Consider the following 21,936-nt stretch of genomic DNA (forward strand, 5'->3'; position numbering starts at 1 on the left):
GATTGCCCAACCTTCCTTCTGAGGAGTGGCTGCTGGGTTTGAACCGCCAGCCTTCTGGTTAGCAGTCAAATGCCTCAGGCACTACGCCACCAGAGCTCCTACATTATATGACTAAGAGGAGCCCAGCCCAGCTACCTAGACTTGGGATGCTAAGAAAGAAGCATAGGGTTTTCTAGTATTATGATTTGTATGCTATTTGCACTGTTCATGGTTGTATTCATGGAAAACGCTCACTTATAATTGATTCAAAGTATTTCACTATTATAACTATCGTGCTTCTACTTCCAGCTGAACTCATGTTGAAAGAAACACAAATCAAACTCAACCAACTGAACAGAACTTCTCCTGCCAAGGTACGATGTATAGAGTAGGCTTTTAAAATGGCAAACATTGTCATTTGCTCTTTCCTTTGCATAGTTGTGCCTTATAATTTACTTCCTAAACCTTTAAGCACAGCTGAGCTCAGAAGGTTCAGTTGATTTTAGCACAGGTAAACAGAATAGATGAGTGCAGAGAAGGGGAGGGAGGGACACCTAACAAATGAGGAGAAGGCTGAGACTGAGCAAAGATGAGCAAAACATTGTGTGAGGTTGGAATAGTGGAGAATTTCCTTGAAATGAAAAGAGAAGTAATGTGAGAAAAGGAGAGAATAATAAAATGCTAGTAGAAAATACAGAGTGTCAAATCTCCTTGAAAATATCTATTTAAATTATAGCTCCCCAGAGACCCAAATAAATGCAGAAGCAAGGAGAGGACTAAAAAGCAACCCTTCTTTCCAGTGCTATGAATTATATACTATAATTATGAATATTCATCACAATGCTTCCAGTTTACAAAGCTTTTTTCTTACGAATTCTTCCACACAGTTCATAAACATTCTCTGTTATCCTTGTAATATACCCATGAGTAAGATAAATTATAAAGAACTCTTATTAATTATAATGCATTGCTACTAAATAAGAAAGAATTTTACTGTAGGACAAGCATGGTAAGTTTACTAATTTTTACCAAAAATATGGTACAAAAATTCTGACCATGATAAATCATTAAGCAACATATTTGTTTGTTTACATTGTTGTTATTATTGTGTGCTGTCCAGTCGGCCCAACTCATATGACTATAGAGAAAAAGCTCTTTGCTTCACCTTTCTTTCACCCTCTTCTGCAAACCAAATATATGAATCCTTTGTATGATTTGCCCTTAAGCTTTCAAGGACAAAGGCTGTATATAGTAAAGAGCTTGCATATCTAATGGTAATGAGTAGGTGATGAAATCAAAAAACAGCACATGCTAATGCCCAGAACTAAATTTATCCCTGGCTTTCCTAAAATTTTCACTTTTTTCATTTCCTTAAATTAAAGATAAAAAACAATCTTACTGTTATCGAATTTTTTTTTGAGGTGTAAGCTTTTGTTTGTTAAGAAATCAATTCTCTTTGCTTTATGTATTTGAGGGACAAGAGAAACAGACTCTTCAATGGCCCAGGCAGAACCTTGCATTCTTCTTCCCTCAGCCTGATAGCTATGACTATTGCTCTGTGAACTAAATTCACCCACAAAGGGTGGAGAAGTCTTTGACCAGTTTGCTTTGTGGCTCAGATACACACTGTTGTTGTTGTTGTTGTTATGTGCCGTCGAGTCGGCCCCGACTCATAGCGACCCCTCCTTGGATTTCCGAGGCAGTATCACTACGGAAGTAGGATTGCCCAACCTTCCTTCCGAGGAGTGGCTGGTGGGTTTGAACCGCCAGCCCTCTGGTTAGCAGGCAAGTGTCTTAGCCACTATGCTACCAGAGCTCCTTAGATACACACTGGTTTCTTTAATTTAAAGAAAAGAGCAAAGCCAAATGACCTCAGCTTTTGACCTCTTAAATTCCTCCAGGCAGTTCAGTGGTTGAATTTGAAGTGTGAAACTTACTAGCCATTTACCATTTTCTTTTACTTGAAAGTCAGTAAAAATAGCCTTCAATCAAAAATAAATAAATAAATACACTTTACATACCAGTTATTTAGAGCACACCAAAAGTCCTTTCTTGTTTGTGAGAATAATAATGAGTTATGTCTTCTTTGCCTGGCTAGAGGGAATATACTAAAGATAAGGGAGTGAATGAGCTAATACATTAAATTATAAGATCATATAAGAAATATACTGTTGTTGCTATGTGCCGTCGAGTTGGACCCAACTCATAGCAACCCCTCCTTGAGTTGCCAAGGCAGTATCACTACGGAAGTAGACTGCCCAGCCTTTCTTCCAAGGAGAGGCTGGTGGGTTTGAACCTCCAGCCTTCTGGTTAGCAGTCTAGTGCCTTACGCACTATGCTACCAGAGCCCATTGGTAGTAAGGGGTATTAACTGAAGGAGAGAAAACCTAGGATTGGGGTGTCCTATAATGGGAAAGTTTGAAGAGTACAAAAAATATTGAGAACTGGATACGGAGGGAGAAGTTTTCTCTTAGCTCCTAACAATTTTTTTTTAATTATATTTTTTCCCCCGGAAAGAAACCTTCATGAACACATATTTGGAACTTCCTGCTCTCAAAAACAAAGGATAGAACCTACATAGATTGAAAGACTTCCCTAAAGTCATTGTATCATTACAGAGAGTAGAGATTCTTTCTCCAAAAGCCAGAGAGAGAGAGTGTGGGGAGTTCCAGTGGGGCAATCGATTAGCATGTGGTACTCGTAGAAGGAACATTGGGAGTGCATCTGAATATGTGCAAAAAGAGAACAGTAGTCTAGGATTCGATTTTTCCTCTTAGATATCTGAACTTAATCATTTATCAAATATGTATTGAATGCATTTGGTAGTACAATCTTGTTAGTCCACATGACCTATCACTGTTCCCCTTGAAACATTAGGATGTAAGATAATAAATGTCAACTTGGCTTTTGTTTAATTTAATGGCGTTGTGTTCTCTCCTAGTCAAATGAACTTCAGAATGTGTTACAAAAAGCTATGGAAGATGTAGAAGCAAAGCATAAGACTCTTAAAGAGAAACAGAAGTAAGACATAGCTTTCTGTTTCCAAGTGTCTTCTGCGTTAAGTTAAAACAAATTCTGATTTCTGAGTAGGCAGATTTTGTGGTTATTTTGACAATGTCTCTTTCTTCACTTATAATATCTTATGACATTAAGTGGTGTTGTTGTGGTTGTTATGTGCCGTCAAGTCAGACCCGACTCATAGCGACGCCTCCTTGGGTTTCCAAGGCAGTATCACTATGGAAGTAGATTGTCCAACCTTCCTTCTGAGGAGTGGCTGGTGGGTCAAAGTCCCCTAGCTAACATAATCAATGTGAAGTATTTATAAAGTGTATATTTGCATGCATGCATACTGTGTCTACATATGTTAAAACTTCTGAATATGAGTGAAAAATTAGTCCAGCATCTGGTAGCTTGATCTGGATGAAGGTAAGTGCATGAACTGAACTGCCTAGGTATCAGTTGAGAGCTTCATTTTCCCTTCAGGTCCTTTGCCATTTCAACTCTGGAGAACAGGTCTTGGTCTCCTTCTTCCTTTAGCAACTTAACATTTAATAAACAAAATTATGTTTCAAGTAAATGTATCACTTATATATAGTTAACAAAATAAAAGTAGGAGGCCTATCAGTAAAATAAAATATTTACATCTGTAAATTTATCTGCTTCTCATTTTTTGGTGATAAACAAGTTAAACCGAAAACAATTGTTAATGATCCAGTAAGGTCAGACTTTCAAAACTATGCAATAATTTTGAGAAATTAATATTTCGGGACACTTGATTAAATTTCAGTATTTTTGTGAGCCATGCAATTCCAGAGATCTTTCCTCAAAGCTTAAATTTGAAATGTTGTTTATGCATTTATCAATATACATATTAAATAAATATTCATATTTTTATTGAAAAAGGCCTCTCAAGCTTTCAGAAAGAACAATCCTGTTGAGTATGTGTTTGCAATCATAATGATGTGTACCAAAGATAATCAGCCTACATTTTATTAATAATAATGCCAATTAGCATGAACTTTTCGTCTAAAGCAAAATGCTTTAAAAAAAATGTAGAAGATAGTATGCCATTTAATATTGCAGAATGATTAAATCACATGCTCTAACACCCCGGTTGGGAGGCTCTGGTGGCGTAGTGCCTAAGACATTTGACTGCTAACCAGAAGGCTGGCGGTTCAAACCCACCAGCCACTCCTCGGAAGGAAGGTTGGGCAATCTACTTCTGTAGAGATACCGCCTCAGAAACCCAAGGAGGGGTCACTATGAGTCGGCTCCAACTTGATGGCAGTGAGTCTTATTTGTAACACCCTGGTCTGGGGTCCCTTACATATTCAGTTTTATGTTTAACGGCTGGGATCCAATTATTGTATAGAGACTTTTGAGGAAATTTTCATCCATATATATTTAACCCTACATGTACTAGATTTAATAAACATCTAATATCTTAACCCATGTCGGTAACTTCCTGGGAAAGTCTGATATACTCTGTATATTACATACATATAGGACTGACAGAAATTTATCAATGTCCTTTAATGATAGATGTATTTAATTAATCCAATAAGTATATTATGTCAGTTATACTAGCATGTAGTCGGGGGGTTTTTACATCAACAAAAAAAGAAAGCCATTTTTTGGGGGGGCAGGGTGCTCTATGATGGATAGATTGTTATTATGTTGTTATGTTGTTATGTGCCATCAGACCTGATTCATAGCTACCCCTCCTTGGGTTTCCAAGTTTGGTGGGAGAAAGAAAATAACATTTGTCAAGCACCCAGTGTGTTCTGGGTTTATATTTAACATTATCTCTTTTAGTCCTGACAGCAACCCAAGTAAGTTGTTGTTGCTAGTTGCTGTTGAGTTGATTCTGACTCATGGCGACCCCAAGTGTATAGAGTAGAACTGCTGTATAGGGTTTTCAAGCCTGTAACTTTTTAGAAGTAGACCATTAGGCCTGTCTTCCAAGGTGACTTTATGTGGGTTTGAACTGCAGTCTTTTGATTAGTATTTCAGTGTTTAAACATTTTTTTGCCACTCAGGGACTCTTTCCCAATTAGGTAGGAGGTATTATTCCTGTTATTCAGGTATGACTGAGAAAAGTTGAACAACCAATCCATAGTCATCTAGCTATTAGAAGATGAGCTTGCATTTAAAGCTGAGTCTGTGTTCATGGTATATCCAGAGACTGTGTTCATGGTATATCCAGCTCCAAGCAGCCTCCTGTGACTTGGTTGTTTCTATCATACTCTATTTCTCAGTTTCTGTTTTTGCACTTCTAATAAAGTCACACAAAACCTAGTTCAGCAGGACAAAGTCAGAAAAATAGGAGTTCATATTTGTTGCCTTTGTAAGCTTGCCTTATTAACTTTTATTTACCTTTGAATTTAGAAAAGTTTAGAGAGAAAAGTTAAAAATATTTCTCAGTAGATTCTGAACTATGTAGGATATTTGGAAGCTCAAGAGCACAGTGAAAGTTAGAAACCATACCCTGTCTTAGAAATACTTACGTTTTAAAATAGGTGAATCATCATTTCTCAAAAATAATGCAGTGTGCAGATTGGATCACTTAATATTTCAGAACTTTCCTGGCATTTTCAAGTTCTTGTAAATTTAAATTGGCAAACTTGGTTTTGAATATGAGAATGCTTATGTTTGGCTGATATGTTTATTGTCCATTATGATTATTCAGAATACTTGACTATGCAAAGACACTGAGTATACCTTATTTTTTTTGTTTCAAAATGCATGGGTATTTTGTAGATTATTCCTTTGATGTCTGCCTTCTGAATTTATTAGTCATTTCATAACTTTATATTGTTATTCAATAAAAACTGTTTGTTTTCTTTCCCTTAACTTTCCTAAATGTAACTCTAGGGAATTAAAGAAAGTAAAAACGCTCACCTTGTTCTTTGGTGTGAGTACAGAAAATAGAAGCCAGGCTGGAATGTTCATTTACAGTAATAGCCGTTTGATCAAAATGCATGAGAAAGTGGGGCCCCAGTTGAAACTCAAGTCCTTGTAAGTATGCTTTTATTTTCAGATGCGCAGACAGGAAGAGGGAGGTTGCAGTAAGATTCTATGTGTGGAACTGGATGAGTGATTAATCATAATGGAAGCAGGTGTGACAGTTTCTGCTCTCCCTTACTGTCATTGCACAGGCATTAATCTGTCTAATTTATAATCTCCACGGAGCTATAGGCATGCTCTAAGGAAAAAGCAGTCGTTTGGAAATTTCTTCAATGCATTTCCTGAGCAACTTGATGTTTTACCATTCCTTGTACCATCTATTTGCATTAAATTTTTAATACTTTGCCAATTTTAAAACATTACTAACATATTTAAAAATGTTTAGAAAGGAAAGATCCATAGTCTTGTAGAGCAGCCCCACTAGTACTGCTTACAAGAGCTCTTGCCAGTTACCTGCATACGCATATGTTATTAACAACACTCTCCAGCCTGTTTGGATTCCAGAGTAATACACTTTGGTGCTTTCCCAGTGGTCTGAAACACTGCAAGCTGGTTTCATGAATTATGTAGAGTACTGAAGAGAGACTTTAGAAAAGCACAAAGAGACAGATAAGATAATTGTGACCAGTAGAATAGCTCAGTGGACCATTTTTCATTTTGGCTCCTCACTCTCAAGAAATTAGCAGCTCATTCATTTGTTCATTCAGCAAGCATTTCTTTTGAAGAAGTGCCATCACTAGGGTTGGTGTCACCCAGTGCGGTGACTCATGGTGTAATCCCCTCTGCCCCCTGCTATGGACCTCCTTCTGTACCAGACCATGCAGAATCCTTAGTAATGTTTATTATTAATTTTAATCACAAAATAATATGTGATATATATATGTACAACTATATATATATATATGGTTGTAAATTGCTTAAATGTAACATTTCCTAGATTATACGAATATTAGCAATAAAATTGTTTTTGTAAACTCTTTCTACATGATTAGTTACATTATTGATACGTGAGCAGAAGCTCTTTCCATTTTTCTCTTTCTTTTACTACTTCATTCTCAAAAAAGTTATTGATATAATTTCACAAATACTAATTACCACAGTATTGTAGTTAAAACACCAGAAATTTTGACAAAATCAGTGACTAAAAACTCTGGCTGTAACAAAAACAACAGCATGTTTTTGCAAAGTATACAGAAAAATACACGTGATTCAAAACGTCATTGTAATTGAGTAATAATCACAGTTCTGACCAGAGTACATTCAAAGATTCAAAAGTAATTTAGCATAGAGTTTTAGCCTTGTATGTATATCGATACATGTAAACAGGGCTTATGAAAAATATTTTTGTTGTTATAACTAACTACAGGTGTATTTTTATAAAAAATAATAAATTTCTGCTGAAACATTGCACAAAAATTTTATAGGCAGTCATTTTGGCATTGTCCCTTCTGGCAGTGGCTCCTGGTTCTGTCCAGGAGTCCACACTGTTTTGGAGACAAAATAGTAGAAATCTTGCATTGTTTGCTAAGGAACTTACAGCCCAGTGGAAGGGACAAATAGATAACACACATTTGTATATTGTGTGAGCCAAGAATGACATTTTAAGACATCATTCAAAATACCTCTCCTTAAAATCCCATTACATTTAGAATAGAAGTACTTACCATGGTCTTCTGGTCTGGCCTCTACCCTTCTATGAGTAATGCTTCCCTTGCCCCCAGCCCATCACCAGTCCCCATCCCCTCTTCCTCAGACACTCTAAGCTCATTCCTGCCTTCATGCCTTTGCACTTTTTATCCCCTCTAGTTTCAGCTCTTCTCACCACTGACCCCAACATGTTATTCAGGTGTCAGCTCTGAAGTTTCCTCCAGAGGAAGTTCTTCCTTGACTATCTATTTAAAATTGGCCCCTGCCTTCACCCCCCAATTCACCTACCACTCTTTCACACATTGTAGCTCCACTTCATTTTCCTCATACCACTTTTCATCATCTGAAATGATTATGTTCATGTATTTTTTTATTAGCTTCATGGTGGGAGCTTTGGTGGCGTAGTAACTAAGGCATTTGACTGCTAACCAGAAGGCTGGTGGTTCAAACCCACCAGCCACTCCTTGGAAGGAAGGTTGGGCAATCTACTTCCGTAGTGATATTGCCTCAGAAACCCAAGGAGGGGTGGCTATGAGTCGGAACTGACTCAATGGCAGTGAGTATGCTTGTCATCTTCCAATAGAAGAGACACTTCATAAACAGGGGCTCTGTCTTTGTTGCTTATCACTCTATCCCTAGTACCTGGAACAGGGCCAGCTGCTTAGTTGAATGAATGAATGAATGAATGAATGACTATTGGAGGTGACCATGGGGTGCAAAAGGAGTATTTAGGAGGGGTAGCTAAATCAATCTGGGGAGAAGACAGGTCAGCCTTCCTGAAAGAGAAGATGACAAATTTAGGCTTAAAGAATAATAAGTCAAATGAAGAGAGAGTCAAAAGGTTGAGAGGGAAAAGTGGTGAAAACACAACCAAGGAAGGAAGCAGAGACAACAAATTATGAAGATTTGATTTGTGTGCTATGCCAAGGGCAATGAAGAGTCTCGGCCTGAAAGGTTCGACTCCTGGATACTCTTCTTTTCCAAAACTGATTATGTCACCAAGCAAAATATACAGCAATTGTATGTTCCAGCTACACTGTGTATATCATAAGAGCCCAAAACCAAAAAAGTTAAAAAAAAAAAAAAAAAGGAAAAAAGCGTAGCTATCAGGCTAACACACAGGCACCTTTTAATTACCCTCTGGGACAATCCAGCCTTTTTGTTCCCTTAGTAGAATTCATAAGTACCCTGTGGACCTCTGCAATGATGAAAAATCCAACCTGACAGATGAAATGAGGACAAAGAAAATTATTCTGACTAGTATCATTAAAAAGATCATGTATGTTTATTGTAAAAGACATTGTTACTGATGTTTTATGCTGAAAAACTTTCTCCTCACTAAGGTAGTAGATGTGGACAAGGAATCATGTTAATTCAGTACTGATTTGTTAAAGTGACTTTACATTATGGAACCAAACAACCTGGGATAACCATAGATGTATGTAGTTGTCATCTACCTTGTTAAACTTTGGTCTAGACCAAATGAATGAATTTAGTTTTGAAGAATTTGATTTTAAAGTATCAGGATATATTTGCTTTTTATTTTTAATTAGCTAAATTTCTCAAAATTTATTTATCATTTACTCTGCCAGACTTGGCGCAGGTGTGGTTGGAATTGTTAATATACCACTGGAGATCATGGAACCATCCCATAATAAACAGGAATTTCTCAATGTCCAGGAATACAATCATCTACTAAAAGTCATGGGACAGTACTTGATCCAGTACTGTAAGGACACTGGAATCAGTGAGTATTCAGTATTCATATTAGCAATGCTTAATCAACTCGTGTGACTTCTGTATGCTGGAATTACATTCATTCAGGTAACCATGATTCAGAGATCTCTTTGGAAAGAGATCTCCTGCATTTAAACCATAGAAATGAGAAGGGAGCCAGTCTTAGAATCTTTCCCAGAATATTGTATTAAAAATGAAGCAGTGGATTAGGAATTGTAAGGGAAGGACAATCAGAGAGCAAAGTGAAGTGGCAGCTGATTACAGAGGAATGAGATATACAGGCTGCTCCAAATTAAAGGCACAGCTTTGAAACTTCATATAGTCCACATAGGTCTCAGGAGCTCCTGTAGCATTGTCATGCCATGACATAGAATAATTGTTGACCCTAGTGGGAGCTCTAGGAGCTCCGGTAGCATAGTGCCTAAGGCATTTGACTGCTAACTAGAAGGCTGGCAGTTCAAACCCACCAGCCACTCCTCGGAAGGAAGGTCGGGCAATCTACTTCTGTAGTGATACTTCCTCAGAAACCCAAGGAGGGGTCCCTATGAGTCGAGTCCAACTCCATGGCACATAACAACAGTGGGAGCTCTGGTGCTGTAGTGCTTAAGGCATTTGACTGCTAACCAGAAGACTGGAGATTCAAACCCACCAGTGACTCCTCAGGAAGACTAAGCAATCTAATTCCATAGACATACCACCTCGGAAACCCAAGGTGGGGTTGCTATGAGTCAGAATTGACTTAATGGTGGTCAGTTGTTGTTTTTTTTTTTTTTTTCTAGATAATTGCAGATAGGTTAAACTTTGTTTTATACTACCTAACACATTTTATTAACTTAATTTTAGAAGGATTTCAATTAAAAATAGTTATAAAATATATCTCTGGAAACTTAAAAGTATAAGCAAGTTATTAGAGATACCTGGACAACATGATGATGTGTCATGCATGCATTACTTAAATAAACTTCTTTTAAGTTCTCCATATATAGAACTTCATTTATGGAAAGAGATAGACAGGCCACTGTGTATTTATATGATAATTTGCATGAAAATTGTTTAACTCCCATTTTTTAAGTTCTCAAGGATAGAGACATAATTTTTGATGTACATGAATTATACATACTCCATGCATATCAAAAATTGTGTCTCTACTCTTGAGACAAGTTAAAAAATCTTATTGTTCCACTAGAGATTATAATTTTAGAATATTTTGTTTTCTTTTGTATTCACTGCGTTTGGACCTAAACTTTTCTCAAATCTGTGAACCAGAGAACTTGAGAGGCAGTGGGAGGGAATATGGTTGAGAGAAGAGATTTCCTGTCAAAGCTGGATTTTCCCAACAATGTCTGAAAGCTACTCAGAGTGTGGTTGTGGACCACATCAGCATCAACCAAAAGATTGTTAGAAACACTCTAAGGCCCTATTCAAGACCTACTGAATTAGAATCTGTATTTTGGCAAAGATTCCCAGGTGATCTGTACCCACATTAAAGTCTGAGGATCACTCCTCCAGATAGTAAATACATTCATGCAGTTTTTGCTCAGGATGTTGTTGGGTGCTGTCACATTGGCTCTGACTCATAGTGACCCTGTGTACAACAGAATGAAACACTGTCAGGTCCTGTGCCAGCCTTACAATCCTTGTACTTGCTTACATGCTTTTTCACATTTTTTGAGACAAATGTTTGGAGTTAAATATAGGGATGACTACATTTTCTGGGAGTTCTGGTAGCATAGTGGCTAAGACACTTGCCTGCTCACCAGAAGGCTGGCGGTTCAAACCCACCAGCCATTCCTCGGAAGGAAGGTTGGGCAATCCTACTTCCGTAGTGATACTGCCTCGGAAACCCAAGGAGGGGTCGCTATGAGTCAGGGCTGACTTGACGGCACATAACAATAACAACAACAACAACAACATTTTCTGGCAGGGTTTGCTTGAAGCTGTAGAAAACATAAGAATATACATTAAAAAAAAAAATGCCTTTCAGTCAATTCCAAATTGTAATGGTCCTAAAGGATAGAGAATGATGCCCTTTCAGTTAACAACCAAGTGCTTAACTACTGTGCCACCAGTGCATTAACAACAACAACAACAAAAGTTGTTTAGTCAATTCTGACTCATAGTGATCCTATAGGACAGAGTAGAACTGCCCATAGGGTTTCCAAGGCCATAATCTTTGTTGCAACATACTACTGTACCAGTTCCCCGTGAAGCAGCTCGTGGACTTGAACTACCAACATTTCAGTTAGCAGCTGAGTGCTTGCTTAACTACTGTGCCACCAGGGCTTCTTGAACTCCCATTAAGCTGACATTTATTTAGAAAAATTATACCCAGTCTTTCCTCTGGGTAGGGCTGTTTCTAAGCTCCTTTGGTGTGTGGGTGCCCTCCCAATAACAGCACTCTCAGCTCTACATTTTACTTGCCAAACTATCCCACCATTCTGTGTAATTGCCTAGTCCTATCCTATCTAGTTAATTTTCTAATATCCTTCTCACTGAATGTGAAAAGATTTGAAATAAGTAATTTATATTTGCATTCTTATTATTACTGGTTACTAGCATATTATTTCCCTACTTCTGTAATTTCCTAAAAATTGATCCAAGGCTGCCTATGAATATCTCACAAAAGATGTTCCTCTTGGAAGAAGGCAGAGTGGAGGAAGGATGGCAAGCATGTGTATTGGTTCACGTATCTCACAACTTTATCCTAAAACTTCATTATCAAACTAAATTAAGTAATCAAGGACAGAACTGGTCATCTCAATAACTGTGCTGCGATTGACTTTCAAGGTCCTTCTCACAGGAGTCACAAAACTTTTGTAATGTTTGAATAATGCACTGAAAGCCAGTGTTACAGGGAACCCAATTTTAATGAAAAGTATTTGGGTAGATTTTTTTTGCCTTATAAATAAAAGATGCAATCTTCGTATTTGCTGTAAATCAGATCTGTTTCCATGGAAAATTGGGCCCTTGTAAAAATCGAAGCAGCAGAAAGGGAAATGGAGAAGTAATGACTTTGTGTCATTTATCAAATCTGCATTTACTTTTGGCACAGTTGATGGTAAGAATCTCAGAAATATTTTTCTCATCTCTGAGGCTGACCTCAACTCACTATTTGCTACTACGTTTTTGAAACTTTATGTATCCTTACAACAAAATGGAGATATTAATCATCAGCTTTCTGGAGTGGAGATAGAAGGGAGAAGGAAGATCTGGGGAGAAACATCAAATGAAATGTGTGCTTGAACAGAAACAGTTATGTAAAAATTTATTACTAAACTTTTCCAAAATGGAATTTAGTTGATGTATTTAAATGAAGCTTATGGTGTAATCAGCATAACCTTTCCCAACAGAATTCAAATCATAGGTCCTCAAGTTGGAAAAGAGGCTAACAATCCTTTAGCCCTGTGTTAGTTTCCACAAAAAACTCACTGCCCTGGAATTGGATCCGACTCATAGATACCGCCTCCTTTCTGAGGCGGTATCACTCCAGAAGTAGATGGCTCAATCTTCCTAGCACTGTTAAAATAGAAACATCACAGATAGGTGGTTTTAATGATCAGAATTTATTTTCTCACGGTTTAGTATGCTGGAAGTCCAAATTCAGGACATCAGCTCTAAGGAAAGGCTTTCTCTCTTTGTCAACTCTAGAAGGTCCTTGTCTCCTTCCAATGTCTGTTCCTCGTTTACTTTGTGATTTCCACATGGTATCAGTCTTTCTCCGTTTATATTCCCTTTCTTCTGTGACTGTCCTGCTCCTTTTATATCTCAAAAGTGATTGATTTAAATCACTTTTAGATAGGCCTATGAGAACAATTACACCAGAGAGATGAACTCTTTAGAACAATCAACTAGGGGGGATCAGAAGGACAGCATTTACGCAGAGAGAAACCTAAGGAGACAGAAATACATAGGAAAGAAGGCCACAGGGAAAAGGTAACCACAAGGAGGAAATGGGAAGAGAGCTGTTATTTTGTGGGGTTTGTAATCAGTGTCACCAAACAAAATGTGTATGAACTGTTGAATGAAAAATGTATCTGCTCTGTAAATTTCACCCAAATCACAATAAAAAGTTAATTTAAAAAAAAATTGATTTAAGACACACTCTAGACTGATACGGCCTCATTAACATAATAAAAACAACTCATTCCTAAATACGGTTACTCCAAAGGTACTAAAAAAAAAAAAAAAAAACTGCCCTTAAGTCAGTTCATATTCAAAGCAACCCCCATTGGGTTTCCAAGGTCGTAAGTCTTTACAGAAGTAGATTGCCCCATCTTCCTTCCACAGAGTAGATGGTGGGCGTGAACCGCCAATTCCTGGTTAGCAGTCAGACATTTTAGGCATTCCACCACCAGAGCTCCTTAATCCATACCTCTAGAGGTTAGGATTTGCAAAACATACTTTGGGGGGACACAATTAAATCCGTCACACCACCTAATGCTTTAATCCCTGTGGTAGTAAGGTTGTGTGTCAACCTGGCTGAATCTGTTTTTGAGTGGCTGGGCAGCTGGATGTAGTTATTCCCCATGATGAGACTGGTAATCAGCTCCATGGTGGCATCTCCTGGAGAAGCTGAGTAGCTATGTTAGGGATGTGGTCTGCTTCCACTCTATAAGAAGCATTGAGAAAGGTCTCTGGAGCTTTTGGCATGCTTTGACCCTGCATGTAGTCTTGTCTTCATTCAGCAGCCTGCCATGTTGTCTGCTTATTTTAGGATTATTCCTGGACTCGAACCAGTGGTGTGCAGTGCTGTATGATAATCCTGAGACTGTGTCATTTTACTTGTTGACCTTGGCCTTGTCAGCCTCAACAGCCAGCAGCTGCTTCAGTGAAGAGACACCTCCAATTCTAGTGGGCTGGGAGCAAGAGGCAGAGCTGAAGCCTAAGGTTGAGGGGCTTTCACCCAGCCCCTAGCTGGCACTTTGCACTAAGACTTCTAGCCTCCTAAACTATACAAGAATAAATCCCTGTTTGTTCAACCTGCCCAATATGGTATTCTCAGTCAGAGGAGCACAAGAATACCAAAGCAATCCCATATTACCATGAGGAGCTCTAGTGGTGCAGTGGTTAAAAGCACTGGCTGCTAACCAAAAGGTCAGCTACTCAAATCCAGCAGCTGTTCTGTGAGACAAACATAAGACCGTCTGCTTCTGTAACGATTTACAGCCTTGGAAACCCTATGGAGCAGTTCTACTCTGTCTATAGGATCCCTGTGAGTCAGAATCCACTCAATGGCAGTGTGTAGTGTATTACTACTCCCACTTCCCCCCCCCCCAAGGAACTTAAACCTAAGTGACAGCCTTCTATGAAAGAAAGATTACTACCTCCTAGTAGGGAGCTCTGGTAGCATAGTGCCTAAGGCACTTGACTGCTAACCAGAAGGCTGGTGGTTCAAACCCACCAGCCACTCCTCGGAAGGAAGATGGGGCAATCTACTTCTGTAGTGATACTGCCTCGGAAACTCAAGGAGGGGTCACTATGAGTTGGTCTGACTCAACGGCACTTAACAACAACAAAGCAGCCCATGAATCTATGAGTAACTATCAGAAACTGCATGTAGAATACAAGCCTATTTCTAATTTGTTCTTTCATTCATTCAATTGTGCTAGTCATGAGGGTTATAGCATGAACAAATCAGACACAGTCTGTCCTTTTTTTTCCAGGAATTTATAATCTAGAGAGATAGCAGGATTGACAAACAATTAGAAATATAATTACAGACGTATGAGTGCTATGCCAATGACCAGGCTCTCCTCAAGGAAGTGATATTTCCTGAAGGATGAGGAGATGTTTGTCAGACCAGTGTAATTCTTCACCCATGGAGCCATGGAGAATGTCAGCCTTCTAGATATTTGAAGACAAGTTTATATTTTTTTCAGTATCATTTTATCCAAACTAACCTTGTCAAGTTCTATTGCTATCCTGCATCAGGTATATACTAAATGATTGTCTTATTCATTATTTTGCTGTTATACTTTAAAGTATATCACCTGATGAACACCAGATGAAAACTTAAGTGGAATAAGACCATCATCTCTTTTTGAAAGTATACTTCTATTGATGTAGGCGATTGTAGTAGTTATGCTTGTGTGTCAACTTGGCTGGGCCTGGTTGAGTGACTGGGCAGCTTGTGGTAGTTATTCCCCATGATGGGACTGGCAATCAGCTCCATGGTGGGATTTACCACAAGCAGCTGAGTAGCTGCCTTTGGGGATGTGGTCTGCTTCCTGTATTTAAGGAGAAGCCTTGGTAATGGTCTCTAGCCTATGGCACGCTTGGATGCTACATATAGCTGTGTCATTGCTCAGCAGCCTGCTATGCTCTGTAGTCCTTGGGACTACAACAGACTTAAGTTAATGGCCTGCCATATGGTTTGGTAACATCAGGACTGTGCCTTTTTACTTGTCAACCTTGGGGCTTCTCAGCCTCAGCAGCCTGCAGTTGTCTGAGTGAAGAAATGCCTCTAGTTCCAGTGGGCTGGGTGCAGGAGGCAGAGCTGGACTCCAAGTTTGAGGGGCTTTCACCCAGCCCCTAGAGCCTGGTGTTCTGAACTTGGACTGAAAGCCTCCAAATTGTAAGAATAAACTCCTGTTTATTGAGGCCATCCCATTGGTGGTATATTCCTGTCAGAGTGGCACTAGGTAACCAGAACAGCGATTAAAATATTAATTTTCAGTTGTTGTTTTTGGGTTCCTAAGAGTCAGTTCTGACTCAGTGACCCTATTTACTGCAGAACAAAAGACCACCCAGGCCCAGGCCATCTTCACAATTATTGCTATGTTTGAGCCCATTGTTGCAGCCACTGTGTCAGTCCATGTCATTGAAGGTCTTCCTCTTTTTACTGCCCCTCTAGTTTACCAAATATGATGTCCTTCTCCAGTACTGGTCCTTCTTGATAACATGTTAACATGTTCACCTTACTTGCTTCTAAGGAACATCCTGGCTGTACTTCTTCCAAGATATATTTGTTCTCCTGACAAACTGTGATGTATTCAGTATTCTTTGCTGACCCCATAATTCAAAGATATCAATTCTTCCTACATTTTTCTTCTTTATTGTCCAGCTTTTGCGTACATATGAGGCAATTGAAAGTACGATAGCTTAGGTCAGGTGCACCTTATATTTAGAAAGATATTTTATAATTTTTTAAAAAAATTTATGATTTGAATGAAAATTTACAGAGCAAATCAGTTTTTCATTCAACAATTCATACACATTGTGTTTCATGTCATTGATTGCTGATTGCAGTCCCCTCGGCATAACATCAGTCCTCCCACTTTCTCCTTATGTTTCTTATATCCATTTAGCCTCTTTTCCTTACCCTTCCTGCCTTCTGAATTTGTTCTTGGGCAAATGCTGCCTTTTTGATCCCAAATTGTTGATTGCTCTAAGAAGTGCATTCCTCCCTAGTGTTATTGTTCACCTTGTAAACCTTTCTATTGCTTGGCTGAAAATTGAACCATAGGAGTGAGTTCAGTTCTGTACTGAAAGGTGACCAAGGGTCATAGACTTGGGGGTTCCACCAGTCTCTATCCAACCAGAAACACTGGTCTTTTTTGTAATTTTGAATTTTGTTCCACTTCTTTGTCTCACTTTTTCCAGAACCTTCTAATATAAACCCTTTCAGAGTGGTCAGTTGTGGTAGCTGGACACCACCTAGTTCATCTCATCTCAGGGTCTTGGAGGTTGGAGTTCATAAGGTCCATTAGTCCTTTGGACTAATTTTTCTATATGTCTTTGATTTTCTTCACTCTTCTTTGTTCTGGATGGGGAGAGACAAATAGTTGTGCCTTAGATGACCACTCACAAGCTTTTAAGACCCCAGTTGCTAATCCCCAGAGTAGGACATAGAATATTTTCTATGTGGGTTATGATGTGCCAATTGACATTGATGTCTCCTGAGACTATGTGTGGTCCTGAGCCTCAAACCCCAGTAACACAATGTCTGAAGATTTTTGGTTATGGCTAAAAAGTTTTCCTAACTTTGCCCCTGTATGGTCATGGATATATTTGCATGATATGTAAATATGTATGTAGCTATATCCTCTGTCAAACCTATACACGTTCATGAATATAGTCCCAGTCTCCTTTCCACACTTGTTCAGCATGTATGTCTATTTATGTGTCCGCTCATAGATTATTGTTATTTCAGGACTGTGTGTGTGTAATAGTATTTACCTCTGTTGCCTTTAAAACTTGTAGTCCGCCAAGTGTTTTCCTTTGCCTTGCTCAGTTTTTGCTGACCTTTCCCTTATTGTATATTACTTTCTCCTTTAACCAAATTAATATGTGTTGACCCTCTAGTTAGTGGTTTGCCCTCTGTTTCCCTCCCACCACTGGTAGCAATCAAAGAATGTTTCTTTTTGTGTGAAAATCTTTTGTTGAGTTTCTATAATAGTGCTTTCATATATAGTTTTAAATTTTCACTGTGATTTGTGTGAAAGTTTACAGAGCAAATTGATTTTCCATACAGCAGTTCATACACATTTTGTTTCATGACATTGACTACAATTCCCCACAATGTAACAGCTCTCTTCCCACTTCCTCCCCATAGTTACCTCTTCCCTGTGTCCTTCTCTCCTATGCACTCCTGCCCCCCCAAGGTATCTCCCTGTGCAAACACTGCCCTTCTGTTCTCCCGTGACTGATTGCTCTATTGCTCCAAGCAATGTATCTACCTGATGTAAATGTTCAGCCCATATGCCTGTCTATTATTTGGCTGGAAGCCACAAGAGTGAGTTCAATTCCAGACCTGAAAGGTAGCTAGGGGCCATAATCTCAGGGGTCTCACCAGGCTCTATCAGACCAGCAAAACTGGTCTTTTTAAAAAAATTTTATTTTGAGTTTTGTTCCACATTGTTTACCTACTCTACCCAGGATCTCCTGCCCATAGCTTTCCAAGTGGTTGATAGCGGTAGCTGAGTTCTTCTGGTCTCATGGTCATATACTCTGAGGATTGCATGGTCTACCTATCCCTTGGACTAATTGTACCCACCTGTCTTTGGTTTTCTTCATTCTTCTTTACTCTGGATGAGGAGAGATCCATCCTTGCACCTAGATGGCCACTTGCAAGCTTTTGAGACCCCAGTCACTGCTCACCAAAATAGGATGTAAAACAATATTTTTGTGTAGTGTGTTATGCCAGTTGAACTTGATGTCCACTATGACCATGGCCCCAAAACCACAGGTCCAACTACTCACTCTCTCTAGGTAGCTGGCTGTGGCCAAGAAGCCACCACAACCTTGTCCCTTGTCAGCTCTACTACTATACACCTGGACATTCTTACAGCACATACAAATATGCCTGGAGAAACATCGGCTGCCAACCTCTCATTGTTTTGATTTGCGTTTCTCTTTCTATCTACTTTCAGTGCTTTCTGCATCATTCAATATTTTTCCCATTAAATCCTTCAATATTTTCATTTCAATAATATTCAAATTTTAAGTTTGAATATTTTTTTCAGTTCTTCCTGCTTGAGAAATGCTGAATGTGTTTTTCCATTTGGTTTTGTAACTCCAGGTCTTGCACATTTCATTTTAATACTTTGCTTTGTCTTGTTGAGCCACTCTTTTGAAATTTTCTGTTCAGTTCTTCTACAGCATCATTTCTTCATTTTGCTTTAGCTACTGTACTTTTAAAAGTAAGTTTCAGAATCTGTTCTGAAATTGATTTTAGTCTTTTTTTCTTTGCTGTCCTTTTAATGAGCATTTTCTTTCTTAATGTATGATGTCTGTGATGTCATCACAGAACTCATCTGGACTCCTGTCATTAGTGTTCAATACATCAAATCTCTTCTAGAAATTGTCTTTAAATTCAGGTATGATATATTCAAGGTCATGCTTTGGCTTTCAAGGACTTGTCTTAATTTTCTTCACCTTCATCTTAATTTACGTATGAGTAATTGATAGCATAGTGCCAGAAGACTGGCAGTTCAAACCCACCAGCCACTCCTGGGAAGAAAGGTTGGGCAATCTACTTCCGTAGTGATTGATACTGCCTCGGGAACCCAAGGAGGGGTCGCTATCAGTCAGGTGCTACTCAACGGCACATAACAACAACAACAACAACAACTGATGCTCTGTTCCACTGTCAGCTCCTGGCCTTGATAAGACTGGTGATATTGAGCTTCTCCATCGTCCCTTTCCACAAATGCAGTCAATTTGATTCCCGTGTGTCCCATCCAACAAGGTCTACATTTACAGTTTTCATTTATGTTGTTGAAAAAAGTTATTTGCATCATTGGTCTTGCAAAATATCTCTGGCATCATTTCTATCGCCATGGCCATATTTTCCAACTACTGGGCCTTCCTCTTTGTTTCCAAATTTTGTGTTCTGATTATTAGTAATTATCAATGCATCTTAATTGAATGTTTGTTCAATTTCAGACTGCTGAAAATGGTAAAAAAATCTTCAATTTCTTTATCCTTGGCTTTAGTGGTTGGTGTGTGAATTTAATAATAGTTGTATTAACTGATGATACTTATAGACATATAGATATTATCCTATCACTGACAATGCTGTATTTCAGGATAGATCTTGAAATGTTCATTTTGATCATGAACATGATAACATTCCTCTTCATTTTGTCATTCCTGGCATAGTAGATTATATGATTGTCTGATTCAAAATGGCCAATACCATCCGTTTCACTTCATTAATGCTTGGATATTGATCTTTAATGTATTCCATTTCATTTTTGGTGACCTCCAATCTTTCTAGACTCATATATCATACATTTCACATTCCAATTATTAGTGGATGTTTGCAGCTGTTTCTTCTTATTTTGAGTCATATCACATTGTTGTTGTTGTTGTATGCTGTCGAGTTGGCCCCAACTCATAGCAACCCCTCCTTGGGTTTCCGAGGCAGTATCACTACAGAAGTAGGATTGCTCAACCTTCCTTCCAAGGAGTGGCTGGTGGGTTTGAACCACATATCACATTAGCAACTGAAAATCTTGAAAGCTTTTCTCCATCCACACCATTAAGGTAGACACTAGTTCGAGGACGCAGCTCTTCCCCAGTCTTATATTAAGTTCCTTCAAATCTAAGGGGCTCAACTTCCGACACTATATCAGACAATGTTTCACTGCTATTCATAAGGTTTCACTGGCTAATTTTTTTATAAAATAAAAAATCTTCCTAGTCAGTTTTAGTCTTGAAGCTGTACTGAAACTTGTCAACCATGGGTGACCCTGTTGATATTTAAATACTGGTGGCATAGTTTCCAGCATGACAGTAACACACAAGCCAAATGAGTGGTGGATTAATTGTCAGCAAGTCCATCATATTATTGACCATTAGTGTCTTTATTATAAGCCATACCTCTCATATTTTTCCAGTGAGGGTTTTTGGTCCTTGAATAGAATCATATATTGTCTTTATTAAATTGTATCACCCTATTAGACCCAAGGAGCTCTGGTAGTATAGTGCCTAAGGCACTCGACTGCTAACCAGAAGGCTGGTGGTTCAAACCCACCAGCCACTCCTCAGAAGGAAGGTTGGGCAATCTACTTCTGTAGTGATACTGCACCAGAAACCCAAGGAGGGGTCGCCGTGAGTCAGATACGACTTGACAGCAATGGGTTATTAGACCCATTCTTTCAGGTTGTTAGGACTTTTCTGTTTGCTTGTTTTTGGAGTCTATTGCTGACTTCTAATTAATGCATTATCTTTTCAGCTTTTTGTTAAGTCTGACTTAAATGCTGTCCCACAGAACAGGGACATCAAGCACTGTGGCCTTCCACTGACAACTTCCATTCAGGTAGAAATGGGCACACTGGACACATGTGAGAAAGGTTAACCAGCTACAAACTTTGTATCGGGGGAATGGTCTGTTTCTATGCCTCCCATCCAGGTTGCCTAAATAAAGGCCTTGGGCCCGTAACATTCTCTGATAAAGAGACTAGAAATTGGTTTGCTCTCTTTCTCACAGTTCCTTCCGTTTATTGGAGAAATCTTCCCCTGTTCTAGGGAAGTAACACAGTAACTTTCTCTGTCTTTTGCACATATGTGGGTATCATATTGCAGCTCCACTTCTGTATTTATTCCTGATAAAGAGGGAACTGGTCTCCTGACCATGGCTTGAGCAGGAAGAAAGTAGGCATTTGCCCTACACCAGCTGTCTGGTGATGGTACTGCTGGGCATGGAAAACCAGTGCCCACTAAGGAAGCTGGTCATGCTCTGTCTCTTCTCTATGTGAATAAAATGTTTACATATGCACTAATAGAGCATGTGTGTGGTCTGTGTCTTTTGTTGGCTATCTCAAACTGTGGTACAACACTTAATAATTATATTGTCACCTTATCCATTATCAATTGCCTAGTTTGTGAATACTTTTGAAAGTGAGGGATAATATTTATTAAATGAATAGTGATTTTTAACAAATAAATAATGCTCTAGTAACTAGAAACAGCTACTATATCTAGCAAAATTTTATTTCCCTTACAATTCACTTTAGTCTCTAAGATCTCGGAAAGGCACTTCCAGAGACATGAAATACAAATAGTATCTGCTAGAGATACACTGAATGAGACCCATGTACCCATTGAAAGGTGAGACTATGACAGAACTTTATTTGCAGGTGATGGCTGACAATTCACATA

The 21,936-nt window shown here is 38.7% G+C and overlaps 1 protein-coding gene across 1 annotated transcript in view; it reads left to right on the forward strand.

Annotated features, from left to right (window-relative positions):
• The window catches only part of MORC1 (MORC family CW-type zinc finger 1), a 306,881-nt gene that overhangs the window by 126,263 nt on the left and 158,682 nt on the right, over positions 1-21,936 (forward strand). The window contains exons 9-12 of the mRNA XM_007946578.1: positions 289-353; positions 2,936-3,000; positions 5,854-5,997; positions 9,186-9,340. Coding sequence (XP_007944769.1) covers positions 289-353; positions 2,936-3,000; positions 5,854-5,997; positions 9,186-9,340 — 429 coding nt within the window. The remainder of the gene's footprint in view (positions 1-288; positions 354-2,935; positions 3,001-5,853; positions 5,998-9,185; positions 9,341-21,936) is intronic.

Source organism: Orycteropus afer, unplaced genomic scaffold (assembly GCF_000298275.1).
Source record: "Orycteropus afer afer isolate SDZICR_OR568_19922 unplaced genomic scaffold, OryAfe1.0 scaffold00166, whole genome shotgun sequence".
In the NCBI taxonomy this organism is placed as follows: Eukaryota; Metazoa; Chordata; class Mammalia; order Tubulidentata; family Orycteropodidae; genus Orycteropus; species Orycteropus afer.